This window comes from Rhinoraja longicauda, chromosome 7, assembly GCF_053455715.1.
Source record: "Rhinoraja longicauda isolate Sanriku21f chromosome 7, sRhiLon1.1, whole genome shotgun sequence".
Lineage (NCBI taxonomy): Eukaryota > Metazoa > Chordata > Chondrichthyes > Rajiformes > Arhynchobatidae > Rhinoraja > Rhinoraja longicauda.
This window is the reverse complement of record NC_135959.1, coordinates 4,638,170-4,655,417: the sequence shown is the minus strand read 5'-3', so window position 1 is coordinate 4,655,417 and position 17,248 is coordinate 4,638,170. Positions and strand designations below refer to the sequence as shown.

The 17,248-nt window shown below is 49.8% G+C and overlaps 1 protein-coding gene across 1 annotated transcript in view; it reads left to right on the top strand.

Moving 5' to 3' along the window:
- capn5a (calpain 5a) overlaps nt 1-17,248 on the top strand; it is a 67,100-nt gene that overhangs the window by 21,325 nt on the left and 28,527 nt on the right. Inside the window, 1 exon segment of the mRNA XM_078402952.1 lies at nt 3,554-3,739. Coding sequence (XP_078259078.1) covers nt 3,561-3,739 — 179 coding nt within the window. The 5' untranslated portion in view covers nt 3,554-3,560.

The following is a 17,248-nucleotide window of genomic DNA, read 5'->3' as shown; positions in this document are numbered from 1 at the left end:
TGGACTCCCCCAACATTGGGAACATGTTCTCTGCCTCTAACGTGTCCAACCCCTTAATAATCTTATACGTTTCGATAAGATCTCCTCTCATCCTTCTAAATTCCAGTGTATATAAGCCTAGTCGCTCCAGTCTTTCAACATATGACTGACCCGCCATTCCGGGAATTAACCTAGTGAACCTACGCTGCACGCCCTCAATAGCAAGAATATCCTTCCTCAGATTTGGAGACCAAAACTGCACACAGTACTCCAGGTGCGGTCTCACTAGGGCCCGGTACAACTGCAGAAGGACCTCTTTGCTCCTACACTCAACTCCTCTTGTTATGAAGGCCAACATTCCATTGGCTTTCTTCACTGCCTGCTGTACCTGCATGAAGCATTGTGAACACATCAGCTACAAAGGGGTGTCCTGGGAGGGTGGGTGGGGGTTATTTTTGTTGTTATATATAAAAAAACAAAATGGAGGGGAATGTAATGCATTAAGTCATTCGTATTGTATCTTTCCTTCAATAAAAATAAATATTTAAAAAAAAAGAATTGAACCGTCCACAGTGGACAGAGAGAGGATAAAAGGGAAAGTGTGTAAGACAGTGTTGGTGTAGGAGTGATCTCTGGTCGACACAGACTGTGTGATGAATGGCTTGTTTCTGCGCTGTGATATGTTTAGTTTAGAAATACAGCGTGGAAACAGGCCCATCGGCCCAACGAGTCCGCGCCGACCAGCGATCCCCGCACACTAACGCTGTCCTAAACACACCAGGGACAATTTATCATTTTTACAGAAGCCAATTAACCTTAAAGACATGTACGCCTTTGGAGTATCATCGGTCACTTACAGTTAGCATGCAGGTGCAGCAGGCAGTGAAGAAAGCTAGTGGCATGTTGGCCTTTATGACAAGAGGGGTTGAGTATAGGAGCAAAGAGGCCCTTCTGCAGTTGTACAGGGCCCTAGTGAGACCGCACCTGGAGTACTGTGTGCAGTTTTGGTCTCCAAATTTGAGGAAGGATATTCTTGCTATTGAGGGCGTGCAGCGTAGGTTTACTAGGTTAATTCCCGGAATGGCGGGACTGTCCTATGTTGAAAGACTGGAGCGACTAGGCTTGTATACACTGGAATTTAGAATGATGAGAGGGGATCTTATCGAAACATATAAGATTATTAAGGGATTGGACACGCTGGAGGCAGGAAACGTGTTCCCAATGTTGGGGGAGTCCAGAACCAGGGGCCACAGTTTAAGAATAAGAGGTAGGCCATTTAGAACGGAGATGAGGAAAAACCTTTTCACTCAGAGAGTTGTAAATCTGTGGAACTCTCTGCCTCAGAAGGCAGTGGAGGCCAATTCTCTGGGTGCTTTCAAGAGAGAGCTAGATGCTCTTAAGGATAGCGGAGTCAGGGGGTATGGGGCGAGGGCAGGAACGGGGTACTGATTGTGAATGATCAGCCATGATCACGTTGAATGGCGGTGCTGGCTCGAAGAGCCGAATGGCCTCCTCCTGCACCTGTTGTCTATTGAAACCGGAGATCCTGGAGAAAACCCGTGCAGGTCACGGGGAGAACGTACAAACGTCATGAGAAGCTGCCGTAGCCAGGATCAAACTCGGGTCTTTGGCGCTGTGAGGCAGCAATTCTACCGCTGCGCCACCGTGCGCCACTGAAATCTCTAACATATCTCTAAATTCTAAATCAGACTAATGGGTAGTCAGAAGGATCGGGGGTTTCAGCTACTGGGTTCGGCTACTGGGGAAGTGGATCAATATTTCCAATTAGTCCATGACATCTCCACAGTGGCTGTCCATTAATGCAAGCACGTGCCCTGCAAGAGGCTTTAAGTGGAACACTAATTCAATTCTTGGCCCAGAGTCTCCCTCGAAAGAAGTAAAAGCACATACTTTCGGCAGGATCATGTTACAGCCGATTTATTAACAGGCAACTCAGAGAGTTGTGAATCTGTGGAATTCTCTGCCTCAGAAGGCAGTGGAGGCCAATTCTCTGAATGCATTCAAGAGAGAGCTAGATAGAGCTCTTAAGGATAGCGGAGTCACGGGGTATAGGGAGAAGGCAGGAACGGGGTACTGATTGAGAATGATCAGCCATGATCACATTGAATGGCGGTGCTGGCTCGAAGGGCCGAATGGCCTCCTCCTGCACCTATTGTCTATTGAAACGCCTGAAACACACAGCAGGTCAGGCGGCATCTGCGGGAAGAGATGTCGTGTCAACGTTTCGGGTTGAAGACCCTTCCTCAGAACTGGGATGGAGACAAAGGAGCCTTCTGAAGGAGGGTCTCGACCCGAAACGTCACCCCTTCCTTCTCTCTGGAGATGCCGCCTGACCCGCTGAGTTCCTCCAGCGTTTTGCGTCTATCTTCGGTTTAAACCAGCATCTGCAGTTCCTTCCTGCACAACCTTACTTAATTCATTGGCTTTGGTAAAATTGTTTTTCAAAAAATGCCCCTAGCGTTTAGTGTAATGTTACGTGTACAAATCAATGGATATTTTTAATGCAGAGATAGATAGATTCTTGATTAGTACGGGGTGTCAGAGGTTATGGGGAGAAGGCAGGAGAATGGGGTTGAGAGAGAGAGACAGATCAGCCATGATTGAATGGCGGAGTAGACTAAATTCTGCTCCTATCACACGGACTTAAGAACGTGAGATTAGTTTTGTTTATTATTGTCACCTGTACCGAGGTACAGTGAAAAGCTTTGTTTTGTTGCGTGCTATCCAGTCATCGGAAAGACTATCTGTGATAACAATCAATTCGCCCGGAGAAAACCCACGCAGGTCACGGGGAGAACGTACAAACTCTGTACAGACAGCGCCCGTGGTCGGGATCGAACCTGGGTCTCCGGCGCTGTACCACCCTCAACCCCCCTGCTCTGGGCAAGAGGCTCTGTGCGTCTACCTGATCTACTCCTCAAGTGATTTTATGTTGGTGATGATTCCATGCGCCGAAGACCGTATGGGGTGTTTTGGATGGAGGTGGGAAGGGAGTGAAGAAAGTGGGGAGTGGAGGTCAGCAAGGAGTAGGGTTGCCAACTGTCCCTTATTAGCTGGGACATCCCGTATATTGGGCTAAATTGGTTTGTCCCGTATGGACCGCCCTTGGCCCACTGTAGGCCCAGACACTGTAGGCCCGGGGGCCGCTGTAGGACTGGACACTGTAGGCCCGGGGGCCGCTGAAGGCCCGGACACTGTAGGCCCGGGGTCCACTGTAGGCCCGAACACTGTAGGCCCGGGTGCCGCTGTAGGCCCGGACACTGTAGGCCCGGGGGCCACTCTATGCCCGACAGTGTAGGCCCGGAGGCCTGGGCACCGCCTAACGGAGGTTACGTAGCAACCTGCCTCCTGGCCCGGGCGGCCACCATTGGTAGAGCGGGAGCACGTGGCCGCTGGCTGGGTGAGGTCACGCGGGGTGGTGACTACACCTTTTGTCCCTTATTCGGGAGTGAGAAAGTTGGCAACCTGAGGTGTCGGTGGGCAGGGACTGGAGGGGATGTTGGGATGCGTAGGGACCACTCCTCACGGTGTGCTGCGTTGCTGTTGTCGGCAGGTGAAGGATGTTTGACCCGGTGAAGCCTTACGCCAACCAGGAGTTCTCCGCCCTGAAGAAGGAATGCCAGCAACGCAAACAACTCTTCGAGGATCCCCAGTTCCTCGCCAGCGAGGAATCCTTGTTCTGCACGACCGCGCTGTTGTCCAACGTGCAATGGAAACGCCCACCGGTAAGTTTGCTCTGGTTTTTAGTTTACAGATACAGCACGGAAACAGGCCTTCCGGCCCACCGAGACCGCGCCGACCAGCGATCCCCGCACACTAACACCACCCTACGCACACTGGGGACAATTTACATTTATACCAAGCCAATAATCCCACAACTCTGTACTGTACATAAATAGAAACATAGAAAATAGGTGCAGGAGGAGGCCATTCGGCCCTTCGAGCCAGCACCGCCATTCAACGTGATCATGCCTGATCATCCACAATCAGTACCCCGTTCCTGCCCTCTTCCCATACCCCCTGTCCCCGCTGTCATTAAGAGCTCTATCTAGCTCTCTCTTGAAAGCATCCAAAGAATTGGCCTCCACTGCCTTCTGAGGCAGAGAATTCCACAGATTTGCAACTCTCTGAGTTCTGTTTCTGTTGCGTGTTAACCAGTCTTCTGTGGCAATGAATTCCGCAGATTCACCACCCTCTGACTAAAGAATGTTTTCCTTGTCTCCTTCCTGAGAGAACACCCTTTAATTCTAGAGGCTGTGTGTGACCTCTAGTCCTAGACTCTCCCACTAGTGAAAACACCCTCTCCACATCCACTCTATCCACGTCTTTCACTAATCCCCCCCCCCCTCCTCATTCTTCTAAACTCCAGCGAGTACAGGCCCGGTGCCTGTAAATGCTCATTATAGGTCATCCTACTCGTTTCCTCCCACACTCTAAAGAGGCACAGGTTTGTGGATTAATTGGGTAACATTGTAAGTTGTCCTCGGTGTGTGGAATGGTGTGGTAGTGTACGGGGATGGCTGGTCGGCACGGTCCCAGTGGGCCGAAGGGCCCGTTTCCACGCTGGAAAGTCTAGATGTGTAAAGTGTACAAGTAGTGTGGGCCGAAGTGCCTGTTCCTAGTGCTGTTCTGTTCGGTCTTTTGCGTTTGAACCCTCGGGAATCCTGTTAGTCTGCTCCCGGCCAAGTCGTCTGAGTCATCCGGCAAGTCTTGCCGTTTATTGTGCTGCACTGACTGTTCTCGGGCAGGGTGTGTTTACGGATCCCAGGGTGGATTCTTTGTTACAACAGAGGCGTTGACAACGTGGCCAACACACCAGTACACACGGCCCTGTGTACACTCGCAAGCTTTGTTTACTCGCTGAAGGGATCGCTGGTGAAATCAGAATTTATTGATTATCATTTTGAGCCTCCCTTATGTAAACCTCGGCCGCTGTGTTGTAGAGACGCAGTTAAACCGTGTAAAGGAAACTAAGTTCCTTCCATAGAAAGATAGAAACATAGAAAATAGGTGCAGGAGTAGGCCATTCGGCCCTTCGAGCCTGCACTGCCATTCAATATGATCATGGCTGATCATCCAGCTCAGTAACCTGTACCTGCATTCTCTCCATACCCCCTGATCCCTTTAGCCACAAGGGCCACATCTAACTCCCTCTTAAATATAGCCAATGAACTGGCCTCAACTACCTTCTGTGGCAGAGAATTCCACAGACTCACCACTCTCTGTTCGATTCCAGAACGATTGAGGCAGCTGGTAGAGCCGCCACCGCGCCACAGACCCCGGTTCGATCCTTACGGAGTTTGCACCTTCTCTCTGTGTGACCTCGTGGGTTTCCTCCTGGTGCTCCGGTTTTTAGTTTGCGGTTTAGTATATTGTCACGCTTACTGAGGTACAGCGAAAAGCTTTCAGTTTTGGTTTAGAGATACAGAGCGGAAACAGGCCCTTCGGCCCACCGCGTCCGCGCCGACCAGCGATGCCCGCACACTAACACTGTCCTACACGCACGAGGGACAGTTATTTACATTTACCAAGCCAATTAACCTACAACGCACGTCTTTGGAGTGCGGGAGGAAACCGGAGTACCTGGAGAAAACCCACGCAGGTCACGGGGAGAACGTACAGATTCCGTACAGTACAGCACCCGTAATCGGGATCGAACCCGGGTCTCCGACGCTGCAAGTGCTGTAAGGCAGCAACTCTACCGCTGCGCCACCGTGCCGCCCAAATTGACCCTCTGTGAATTGCCCCTGGTTTGTAGAGGGTGGATGAGAAAGTGGGATAACATGTGAATGGGTGATCGACGGTCAACCTAGACTCGGTGGGCCGAAGGGCCTGTTTCAATGCTGTATCTCTAAACGAAACCAAACACGCAGGAATCTGGAAGTTGAAAAAGAATTAGTGGATAGCTCTGTGAACCAGGGCTGGTTCTTTAGCTGAACTGGCTCCTATGTTAAGCAAAGATGTGGAAGTGTGTTTACTTTTAGTTTAGTTTAGAGATACAGGCCGTTCGGCCCACCAAGTCCACGCCGACCATCGATCACATGTTCACACTAGTTCTATGTTATCCCACTTTCTCATCCACTCCTTGCACACTAGGAGCAATTTACAGAGGGCCAATTAACCTACAAACCCTCTAGCTTTTTTTTTGTTTAGTTTAGAGATACAGCGCGGAAACAGGCCCTTCGGCCCACCGAGTCCGCGCCGACCGGCGATCCCCGCACACTAACACTATCCTACACACAGTTTTTACATTTATACAATTATACCGAGCCAATTAATCTACAAACCTGTATGTCTTTGGAGTGCGGGAGGAAACCGGAGCACCCTGAGAAAACCCACGCAGGTCACGGGGAGAACGTACAAACTCCGTACAGACAGCGCCCGTAGTCGGGATGGAACCCGAGTCTCTGGCGTTGTGAGGCAGCAACTCTACCGCTGTGCGTCACCTTGTTCTCTGTGACTTCTTTGCCATTCCCCGTTGAGAGGAAGGCGGTGGGATTGGCAGGCGTCATGTAGAGACAAGGAACTGGAGACGCCGGTCGACACACTAAAGGACTCAAAGTGCAGGAGTATCTCAGCGGGTCAGGCAGCACCTCTGGAAAAATGCAGGAAGGAACTGCAGATGCTGGTTTAAACCGAAGATAGACACATAAAAGCTGGAATAGCTCGGTGGGACAGGCAGCGTCTCTGGAGAGACGTTTCGGGTCGAGACCCATGGTCTGAAGATGGATGCTCGACCCAAAACGTCACCCATTCCTTCTCTCCAGAGATGCTGCCTGTCCCACTGAGAGAGTTACTCCAGCTATTTGTAAGAACATAATCGAAGGTACAAATCGAAGGTATTTATTCACAAAATGCTGGAGTAACTCAGCAGGTCAGGCAGCATCTCAGGAGAGAAGGAATGGGTGACGTTTCGGGTCGAGACCCTTCTTCAGCATCTGTGGAGAACATGGGTAGGTGATGTTTTGGGTTGAGTGACTGACTGGCTAGCGCGCAACAAGAGGCTTTTTCACTGTAGTTCCCTGGTACAGGTGACAATGAACTAAACTCGACTAAAGACAATCGCTACTCAATTGCCACAGGCCATTGCTTCCTGCCCTCGGGCTGACTCGGGTTTACTAGATTAATTCCCGGAATGGCGGGACGGTCATATGTTGAAAGACTGGAGCGACTAGGCTTGTATACACTGGAATTTAGAAGGATGAGAGGAGATCTTATCGAAACGCATAAAATTATTAAGGGGTTGGACACGTTAGAGGCAGGAAACATGTTCCCAATGTTGGGGGAGTCCAGAACAAGGGGCCACAGTTTAAGAATAAGGGGTAGGCCATTTAGAACTGAGATGAGGAAAAACCTTTTCAGTCAGAGAGTTGTGAATCTGTGGAATTTTGTGCCTCAGAAGGCAGTGGAGGCCAATCCTCTGAATGCATTCAAGAGAGAGCTAGATAGACATAGTAAAACATAGAAACATAGAAAATAGGTGCAGGAGTAGGCCATTCGGCCCTTCGAGCCTGCACCGCCATTCAATATGATCATGGCTGATCATCCAACTCAGTAGCCTGTACCTGCCTTCTCTCCATACCCCCTGATCCCTTTAGCAAAAAGGGCCACATCTAACTCCCTCTTAAATATAGCCAATGAACTGGCCTCAACTACCTTCTGTGGCAGAGAATTCCACAGACTCACCACTCTCTGTGTGAAGAAATGTTTTCTCATCTCGGTCCTAAAAGACTTCCCCCTTATCCTTAAGCTGTGACCCCTGGTTCTGGACTCCCCCAACATCGGGAACAATCTTCCCGCATCTAGCCTCTCCAACCCCTTAAGAATTTTATATGTTTCTATAAGATCCCCCCTCAGTCTTCTAAATTCCAGCGAGTACAAGCCCAGTCTATCCAATCTTTCCTCATATGCAAGTCCCGCCATCCCTGGGATCAATCTGGTGAACCTTCTCTGTACTCCTTCTAAGGCAAGAACGTCTTTCCTCAGGTTAGGAGACCAAAACTGCACACAATACTCCAGGTGCGGTCTCACCAAGGCCCTGTACAACTGCAGCAGAACCTCCCTGCTCCTAAACTCAAATCCTCTTGCTACGAATGCCAACATACCATTCGCTTTCTTCACTGCCTGCTGCACCTGCACGCTTGCTTTCAATGACTGGTGCACCATGACACCCAGGTCACGTTGCATCTCCCCTTCTCCCAATCGGTCACCATTCAGGTAATACTCTGCTTTCCTGTTCTTGCCGCCAAAGTGGATAATCTCACATTTATCCACATTATATTGCATCTGCCATGCATTTGCCCACTCGCCTAATCTATCCAAGTCACTCTGCAGCCTCCTAGCATCCTCCTCGCAGCTAACACTGCCACCCAGCTTCGTGTCATCCGCAAACTTAGAGATGTTGCATTCAATTCCCTCGTCCAAATCATTAATATACACTGTAAATAACTGGGGTCCCAGCACTGAGCCTTGCGGTACCCCACTAGTCACTGCCTGCCATTCCGAAAAGGACCCGTTTATTCCTATTCTTTGCTTCCTGTCCGCCAACCAATTTTCTATCCACCTCAAAACTGAACCCTCAATACCGTGTGCTTTAAGTTTGTACACCAATCTCCTATGTGGGACCTTGTCGAAGGCCTTCTGAAAGTCCAGATATAACACATCGACTGGTTCTCCCTTATCCACTCTACTAGTTACATCTTCGAAAAATTCTATAAGATTCGTCAGACATGATTTGCCTTTGTTAAATCCATGCTGACTTTGTCCGATGATTTCACCACTTTCCAAATGTGATGCTATCACATCTTTAATAACTGACTCTAGCATTTTCCCAACTACCAATGTTAGGCTAACTGGTCTATAATTCCCCGTTTTCTCTCTCCCTCCCTTTTTAAAAAGTGGGGTTACATTAGCTACCCTCCAGTCCTCAGGAACTATTCCAGAATCTAAAGAGTTTTGAAAAATTATCACTAATGCATCCACTATTTCTGAGGCTACTTCCTTAAGCACTCTGGGATGCAGCCTATCTGGCCCTGGGGATTTATCTGCCTTTAATCCATTTAATTTACCTAACACCACTTCCCGACTAACCTGGATTTCCCTCAGTTCCTCCATCTCATTAGACCACCGGTCCTCCGCTATTTCCGGCAGACGGTTTATGTCTTCCTTAGTGAAGACAGAACCAAAGTATTTGTTCAATTGGTCTGCCATCTCCTTGTTCCCTATGATCAATTCACCTGTTTCCGACTGCAAGGGACCTACATTTGTCTTAACTAATCTTTTTCTCTTGACATATCTATAAAAGCTTTTGCAGTCTGTTTTTATGTTCCTTGCCAGTTTTCCCTCATAGTCTATTTTCCCTTTCCTAATTAAGCCCTTTGTCCTCCTCTGCTGGACTCTGAATTTCTCCCAGTCCTCTGGTATGATACTTTTCTGGCTAATCTGTATGCTTCATCTTTTGTTTTAATACTATCCTTGATTTCTCTTGTTAGCCACGGATGCACTACCTTTCCTGGTTTGTTCTTTTGCCAAACTGGGATGAACACTTGTTGTAGTTCATCCATGCGACCTTTAAATGCCTTCCATTGCATGTCCACCGTCAATCCTTTCAGCATCAATCACCAGTCTATCTTGGACAATTCACGCCTCATACCCTCAAAGTTACCTTTCTTTAAGTTCAGAACGCTTGTTTCTGAATCGACTTTGTCACTCTCCATCCTAATGAAGAACTCTACCATATTATGATCACTCTTGCCCAAGGGGCCTCGCACAACAAGACTGCTAACTAACCCTTCCTCATTACTCAATACCCAGTCTAGAATGGCCTGTTCTCTCGTTGGTTCCTCGACATGTTGGTTTAGAAAACCATCTCTCAAACATTCCAAGAAATCCTCTTCATCAGCACCCCTGCCAGTTTGGTTCACCCAATCTATATGTAGATTGAAGTCACCCATTATAACTGCTGCACCTTTAGTGCATGCATTTCTAATTTCCTGCTTGATGCCATCCCCAACCTCACTACTGCTGTTAGGTGGCCTGTACACAACTCCCACTAGCGTTTTCTGCCCCTTAGTGTTTCGTAGCTCTACCCATATCGATTCCACATCCTCCAAGCTAATGTCCTTCCTTTCCACTGCTTTAATCTCCTCTCTAACCAAGTCAAGTCAAGTCAAATTTATTTGTCACATACACATACTCGATGTGCAGTGAAATGAAAGTGGCAATGCCTGCGGGTTGTGCACAAAAATAATTACAGTTACAGCATATAAATAAAGTTAATAAGTTACTAAACATAGCACAAAAAGTGTCGACAAAAATTTAGTCTCTGGGGTTATCAAAGTTGACAGTCCTGATGGCCTGTGGGAAGAAGCTCCATCTCATCCTCTCCGTTTTCACAGCGTGACAGCGGAGGCGTTTGCCTGACCGTAGCATCTGGAACAGTCCGTTACTGGGGTGGCAGGGGTCCCTCATGATCTTGCTTGCTCTGGATCTGCACCTCCTGATGTATAGGTCCTGCAGGGGGACGAGTGTAGTTCCCATGGTGCGTTCTGCCGAACGCACTACTCTCTGCAGGGCCATCCTGTCCTGGGCAGAGCTGTTCCCAAACCAGACTGTAATGTTGCCGGACAGGATGCTCTCTACAGCCCCAGAGTAGAAGCAATGAAGGATCCTCAGCGACACTCTGAATTTCCTCAGTTGTCTAAGGTGGTAAAGGCGCTGCTTAGCCTTACCCACCAGTGCGGCAATGTGCGTTGCCCACGTCAGATCCTCTGCGATGCGGACTCCCAAGTATTTGAAACTGCTCACCCTATCCACAATAGACCCATTTATCTCCAGTGGCGTGTACGTCCTTGGATGTTTAGCCCTTCTGAAGTCCACAATCAGCTCCTTTGTTTTAGTGACATTCAAGAGGAGGCTATTGTCCTGACACCAGAGTGCCAGATCAGCCACCTCCTCCCGGTAGGCCTTCTCATCGTTGTTGGAGATCCGGCCCACCACCACAGTGTCATCAGCAAACTTGATGATGGAGTTTGAGCTGAACCTGGCCCCACAGTCATGTGTGTACAGGGAGTACAGTAGGGGGCTAAGGACGCAGCCCTGGGGGGATCCTATGTTCAGGGTGAGGGAGCTAGATGTGTGTTCCCCCATCCTGACCACTTGGGGCCTGGCGGTGAGAAAGTCCAGGACCCAGGCACACAGAGGGGTGCTAAGCCCCAGTTCCAGCAGCTTCTCAACCAGTCTGCTGGGGACTATTGTGTTGAATGCTGAACTAAAGTCAATGAACAGCATCCCACGCTACCCCACCTCCTTTTCCTTTCTGTCTATCCCGCCTGAATATAGAATATCCCTGGATGTTGAGCTCCCAGCCTTGGTCACCCTGGAGCCATGTCTCCGTAATCCCAACTATATCATAATCATTAATAACTATCTCCACATTTAATTCATCCACCTTATTACGTATACTCCTTGCATTGAGACACAAAGCCTTCAGGCTTGTTTTTACAACTCTCTTACCCCTTGTACGATTATGTTGAAAAGTGGCCCTTTTTGATTTTTGCCCTGGATTTGTCTGCCTGCCACTTTTACTTTTCACCTTGCTACCTGTTGCTTCTACCCTCATTTTACACCCCTCTGTCTCTCTGCTCCTGCTCCCATCCCCCTGCCACATTAGTTTAAATCCTCCCCGACAGCACTAGCAAACACTCCCCCTAGGACATTGGTTCCATTCCAGCTCAGGTGCAGACCGTCCTGTTTGTACTGGTCCCACCTCTCCCAGAACTGGTTCCAATGTCCTAAAAATTTGAATCCCTCCCCCTTGCACCATTTTTCAAGCCACGTATTCATCTGAAATATCCTCCTATTCCTACTATGACTAGCACGTGGCACTGGTAGTAATCCAGAGATTATTACCTTTGAGGTCCTACTTTTTAGTTTATCTCCTAGCTCTCTAAATTCACCTTGTAGGACCTCATCCCGTTTTTTACCTAAATCGTTGGTGCCAACGTGCACCACGACAACTGGCTGCTCACCCTCCCCCTCCAGAATGTCCTGCAGCCGCTCAGAGATATCCCTGACCCTTGCACCAGGGAGGCAACATACCATCCTGGAGTCTCGTTTGCGGCTGCAGAAACGCCTATCTATTCCCCTTACAATTGAATCCCCTATCACTATAGCCCTTCCACTCTTTTTCCTCCCCTCTTTTGCCGCAGAGCCACCCACGGTGCCATGAACTTGGCTGCTGCTGCCTTCCCCTGATGAGCCATCTCCCCCAACAGTATCCAAAATGGCATATCTGTTTAGGAGGGAGATGACCGCAGGGGACTCCTGCACTACCTGCCTACTGCTACGCTGGCTAGTGGCCACCCGTTTCCTTTCTGTCCGCTTATCTTTTACCTGTGGTGTGGCCAACTCACTATACGTGCTCTCCACGACCTTCTCAGCCTCGTGGATGCTCCAGAATGAGTCCAACCGCAGCTCCAACCGTTCAATGCGGTTTGCCAGGAGCTGCAGCTGGACACACTTCCTGCACATGTAGTCGTCAGGGACACCGACAATATCCCTGATCTCCCACATGTTGCAGGATGAGCATTCCACGGGGCCGATCTCATCTGACATGTCTTACCCCCAAATTAAATCAAATCCCTCTTAATCCTTTAAACTGTACCTTTACTAAAAAGCACTGAACCCTTAACTCACTGAACCCTGAACTCACTGAACCCTTAAATCACTGAACCCTTAACTCACTGAACCCTTAACTCACTGAACCCTGAACTCACTGAACCCTGAACTAAAAGTACGAACAAAAAGCAGAATTACAACCCCGGGGTTACGCCCAATCAGCTGCTTCCTCCAGAACACTTCTTTTGAAGTGTGAGGGAACGTTTTTATCTCCAACCGCCTCCAACCGCTCCTGGGCCTCTGGGTTTTTAAACAATAGACAATAGGTGCAGGAGTAGGCCATTCGGCCCTTCGAGCCAGCACCGCCATTCATCGTGATCATGGCTGATCATTCTCTTAAGGATAGCGGAGTCATGGGGTATGGGGAGAAGGCAGGAACGGGGTACTGATTGAAAATGATCAGCGATGATCACATTGAATGGCGGTGCTGGCTCGAAGGGCCGAATGGCCTCCTCCTGTGTCTATCGTCTATCACTCCTCCCCCTCCAACACTCCCCACCTCCCCCTTCTTTGTCCTGACTCCACTCCTCAGGGAAAGGGAGGAGGTGGAGGGGTGAAAGAGGGAGAGACGCAGGGGGGGGAAGGAACATTCTCTTGCATGTCAACGTTTCCACAGCAGCAGAACAGCGCCCGGGCGGAGAGAGGGTTTGTGTTCCATCTCGGACTGGACTGCCGGAGTCCCCGACCAGCCAGCCAGCTTCCCATTCACTACCGTACAATCCGGTGTATACATCGCACCACTAACTTTTAGAGTGATGTTTTGCCTTTTGAATCTGACTACACACACACGCACACACACACACAGACACACACACAAACACACACACTCATTCTCACACACACACACGCACTCACACACACTCATTCTCACACACGCTCTCACACTCACACACACACTCTCTCACTCACACACACACACACACACACTCATTCTCACACACACACACACACTCTCACACACGCTCACACACACACACACTCACGCACACACACTCATTCTCACACACACACACTCTTACACACACACACTCTTACACACACACACTCTTACACACACACACTCTCACTCACACACACACTCTCACACACACTCGCGCGCACACACTCACACACATACACACACTCGCACTCACACACACACTCTCACACACACTCTCTCACACACTCTCTCTCACACACTCTCACACACACTATCACACTCACACACACTCGCACACACACACTCGCACACACACACTTGCACGTGCACTCTCTTGCTCTCTCTCTCACACACCACACACACACTCTCTCACGCTCTTTCACACGCTCTCTCTCTCACACACACCACAAACTCACGCACACGCACACACACACACCAGTTCACAAGCTAAAGGAGTAGAATTGTGCCATTCGGCCCATTGAGTCCAGTCCACCATTCAATCTTGGATGATCTCTGCCTCCTAATCCCCGCACACGCACACGCACACGCACCTACACACATGTGCACACACACGCGCTCCCATCCCTCAATTCTCGAAGGTTTAGTTGAGTTTATTGTCACGTGTACCGAGGTGCAGTGAAAAGCCTTTGTTGCGTGCCAACCAGTCAGCGGAAAGACGATACCTGATTACAATCGATCCATTTTCAGCGTGTCGGTACGTGATCAGGGAATAATGCTTAGTGACGAGGGAAATAACGGTTAGTTTTTGTTTCGGTGTCACTTGTTAACGGAGGGTTTGTACAGGTGACGTCACTGGTAGATAGTAATCGGAAGGAGCTGGAGATGCTGTTTTATACCGAAGATAGATACAAAGTGCCGGAGTAACTCAGCGGGTCAGGCAGCATCTCTGGAGAACGTGCATGCTTGGCGTTTTGAGTCGGGACCCTTCTTCAGACTGGAAGTCCGACGAAGAGCCCCCGACCCGAAAATTGACCCCGATTAACCCAAATCTGCAGTTCTTTGTCTCGCTGTATCAGCTAGTCCATGAGGCCACATTCGATCCTTGTCCCCCCCCTCAACCTTCCCTCTCCATCTAACTGTCCAAGTGTCTTTTAATAATCGGCGGTCGCTCGAAGCGAGTGTGACTGTCCTCTCCATAGAGGACGTCCGTGCGTGACTTTGTTTAACGTGGGGAGACTGGTGCACAGACAGCCACCGCACGCGGTCCTTGACAGATCTGGGTCAGGATCCAGTGGCGTGGAGTCCAAGACGACCGGGGACCCTTTTCTGCTGCGGCCTTCATCCATCCGCCTTCCCAGCCGTTGTGACGCTCCCACTAAAGTCAGCCGTCACCCTCCGCCTGTTCCACCGTTGGGGCCTTGGTTTGGGTCGGTCTTGGTCAGGGACCTCCCCCTCGACCTTACTTACTGCCATAGGTGACCCTACCAGGAGCGTGGCTCCAGACGGCATCGCTCTCAGTATCTCAGAACCACACGAGCTTCTCCACCACGACAAGGTGTCTTTTATAAGCTGTTGTGGTCCCGGCCTCAACTACCTCCTCTGGCAGCTCGTTCCACACACCCACAACCCTCTGAGCGAAAAGGTTGCCCCCTCAGATTCCCGTTAAATCTTTTCCCCTTCACCTTGAACCCATGTCATAGAAACATAGAAAACAGGTGCAGGAGGAGGCCAATCGGCCCTTCGAGCCAGCACCGCCATTCAATGTGGTCACGGCTGATCATCCAGAAACTGTAACCCGTTCCTGCTTTCTCCCCCATATCCCTTGATTCCATTTGCCCTAAGGGCTAAATCTAACTCTCTCTTGAATACTCTACATCCAGAGAATTGGCCTCCACTGCCTTCTGTGGCAGAGAATTCCACAGATTCACAACTCTCTGGGTGAAAAGGTTTTTCCTCATCACAGTCCTAAATGGCCTACCCCTTTATTCTTAAACTGTGACCCCTGGTTCTGAACTCCCCCCCAACATGGGGAACATTATTCCTGCATCTAGCAGGAAATCAACCCTCTGGTCGTTGTTTCCACTATCCTGGGTAAATGATTCTGTGCATTGGCTGTATCAATTCCCCTTGTAATTTTATCTATATACTAAAACTCGTTTGTTTGTTTGTTTGTTCCTGATCTACAACCAAAACGGTACACGATAGCGCGACAATTGTAGGCCCACCTTACTCACCGTCGTCCCTTTGGTGCTAATGGAAGACGTTTCATTGAAATCGGTGTTATATTTTTAAAGTTATTCACATTTTAAAGTTTAATTCCATCTCCTAGGGTGGGAGGGGAGGGAAGGGGGAGGAGGATAAGGGGGGGGGGTTGAGAGGGATGGAGTGGGAGGGGGGAGGGGAAGGGGGAGGGGGATTGGAAGGGGAGGGGGAGAGAGGAGGAGGGAGGTGGAGGAGGGAGGGAGGGGGGAGAAGTGGGAGAGAGGGGGGGAGAGGGGGGGAGAGGGGGAGGAGAGGGTGCTTCACCAATGCAGGAGAGGTTTGGGCCCAACAGGTCCACTTGGTCTAGTATACCTTAAATCTAAGCGAACATTCCCCAACTCTGGGGGAAAAACAGTACCCTCACCCGATCTATTCCTCTCATGATTTTGTACACCTCTCTAAGATCACCCCTCATCCTCATCAGGGCAGCGCGGTGGCGCGGCGGTAGAGTTGCCGCCTCACAGCGCCGGAGACCCGGGTTCGATCCCCACTACGGGTGCCGTCTGTACGGAGTTTGCACGTTCTCCCCGTGACCTGCGTGGGTTTTCTCCGAGATCTTCGGTTTCCTCCCACACTCCAAAGACGTGCTGTACTAGGTTTGTTGGTTAGTCGGCGTGGTATTAGATGTACAATAGACCCTAGTGTGTGTAGGGGGAGTTTGTTGTGTGCGGGGATCGCTGGTCGGCGCGGACTCGGTGGGGCCGAAGGGCCTGTTTTCAATACAATCACCATCCTCCTGCGCTCCAAAGGAGACTGCTCAACCTCTCCCTGTAACTCAGGCCCTCGAGTCTTGGCAACATCCTCGTACATTAGACGATAGGTGCAGGAGGAGGCCCTTCGGCCCTTCGATGTGATCATGGCTGATCATTCTCAATCAGTACCTCGTTCCTGCCTTCTCCCCATACCCCCTGACTCCGCTATCCTTAAGAGCTCTATCTAGCTCTCTCTTGAATGCATTCAGAGAATTGGCCTCCACTGCCTTCTGAGGCAGAGAATTCCACAGATTCACAACTCTCTGACTGAAAAAGTTTTTCCTCATCTCAGTTCTAAATGGCCTACCCCTTATTCTTAAACTGTGGCCCCTGGTTCTGGACTCCCCCCAACATTGGGAACATGTTTCCTGCCTCTAACGTGTCCAACCCCTTAATAATCTTATACGTTTCGATAAGATCCCCTCTCATCCTTCTAAAGGATGTCCCTGCCTCGTGGGCCAGGAGGGGTCATGGTGCCGATCACTGTTTCCAATGACTAATCAACCCTCTCACAGAGCAGTCAGTGACCGGCTTCCTTCCGAATGCCTGGGGCAGTCAGTCATAAACTGCATGGAATAAGCTAACACAAGGGAAACACAATGTCCTAGACAACAGGGCTGTCTAATGAGGTACAGCTGTAGCCATTGCTGAACCACCCTCTCTCTCTCTCCTCCTC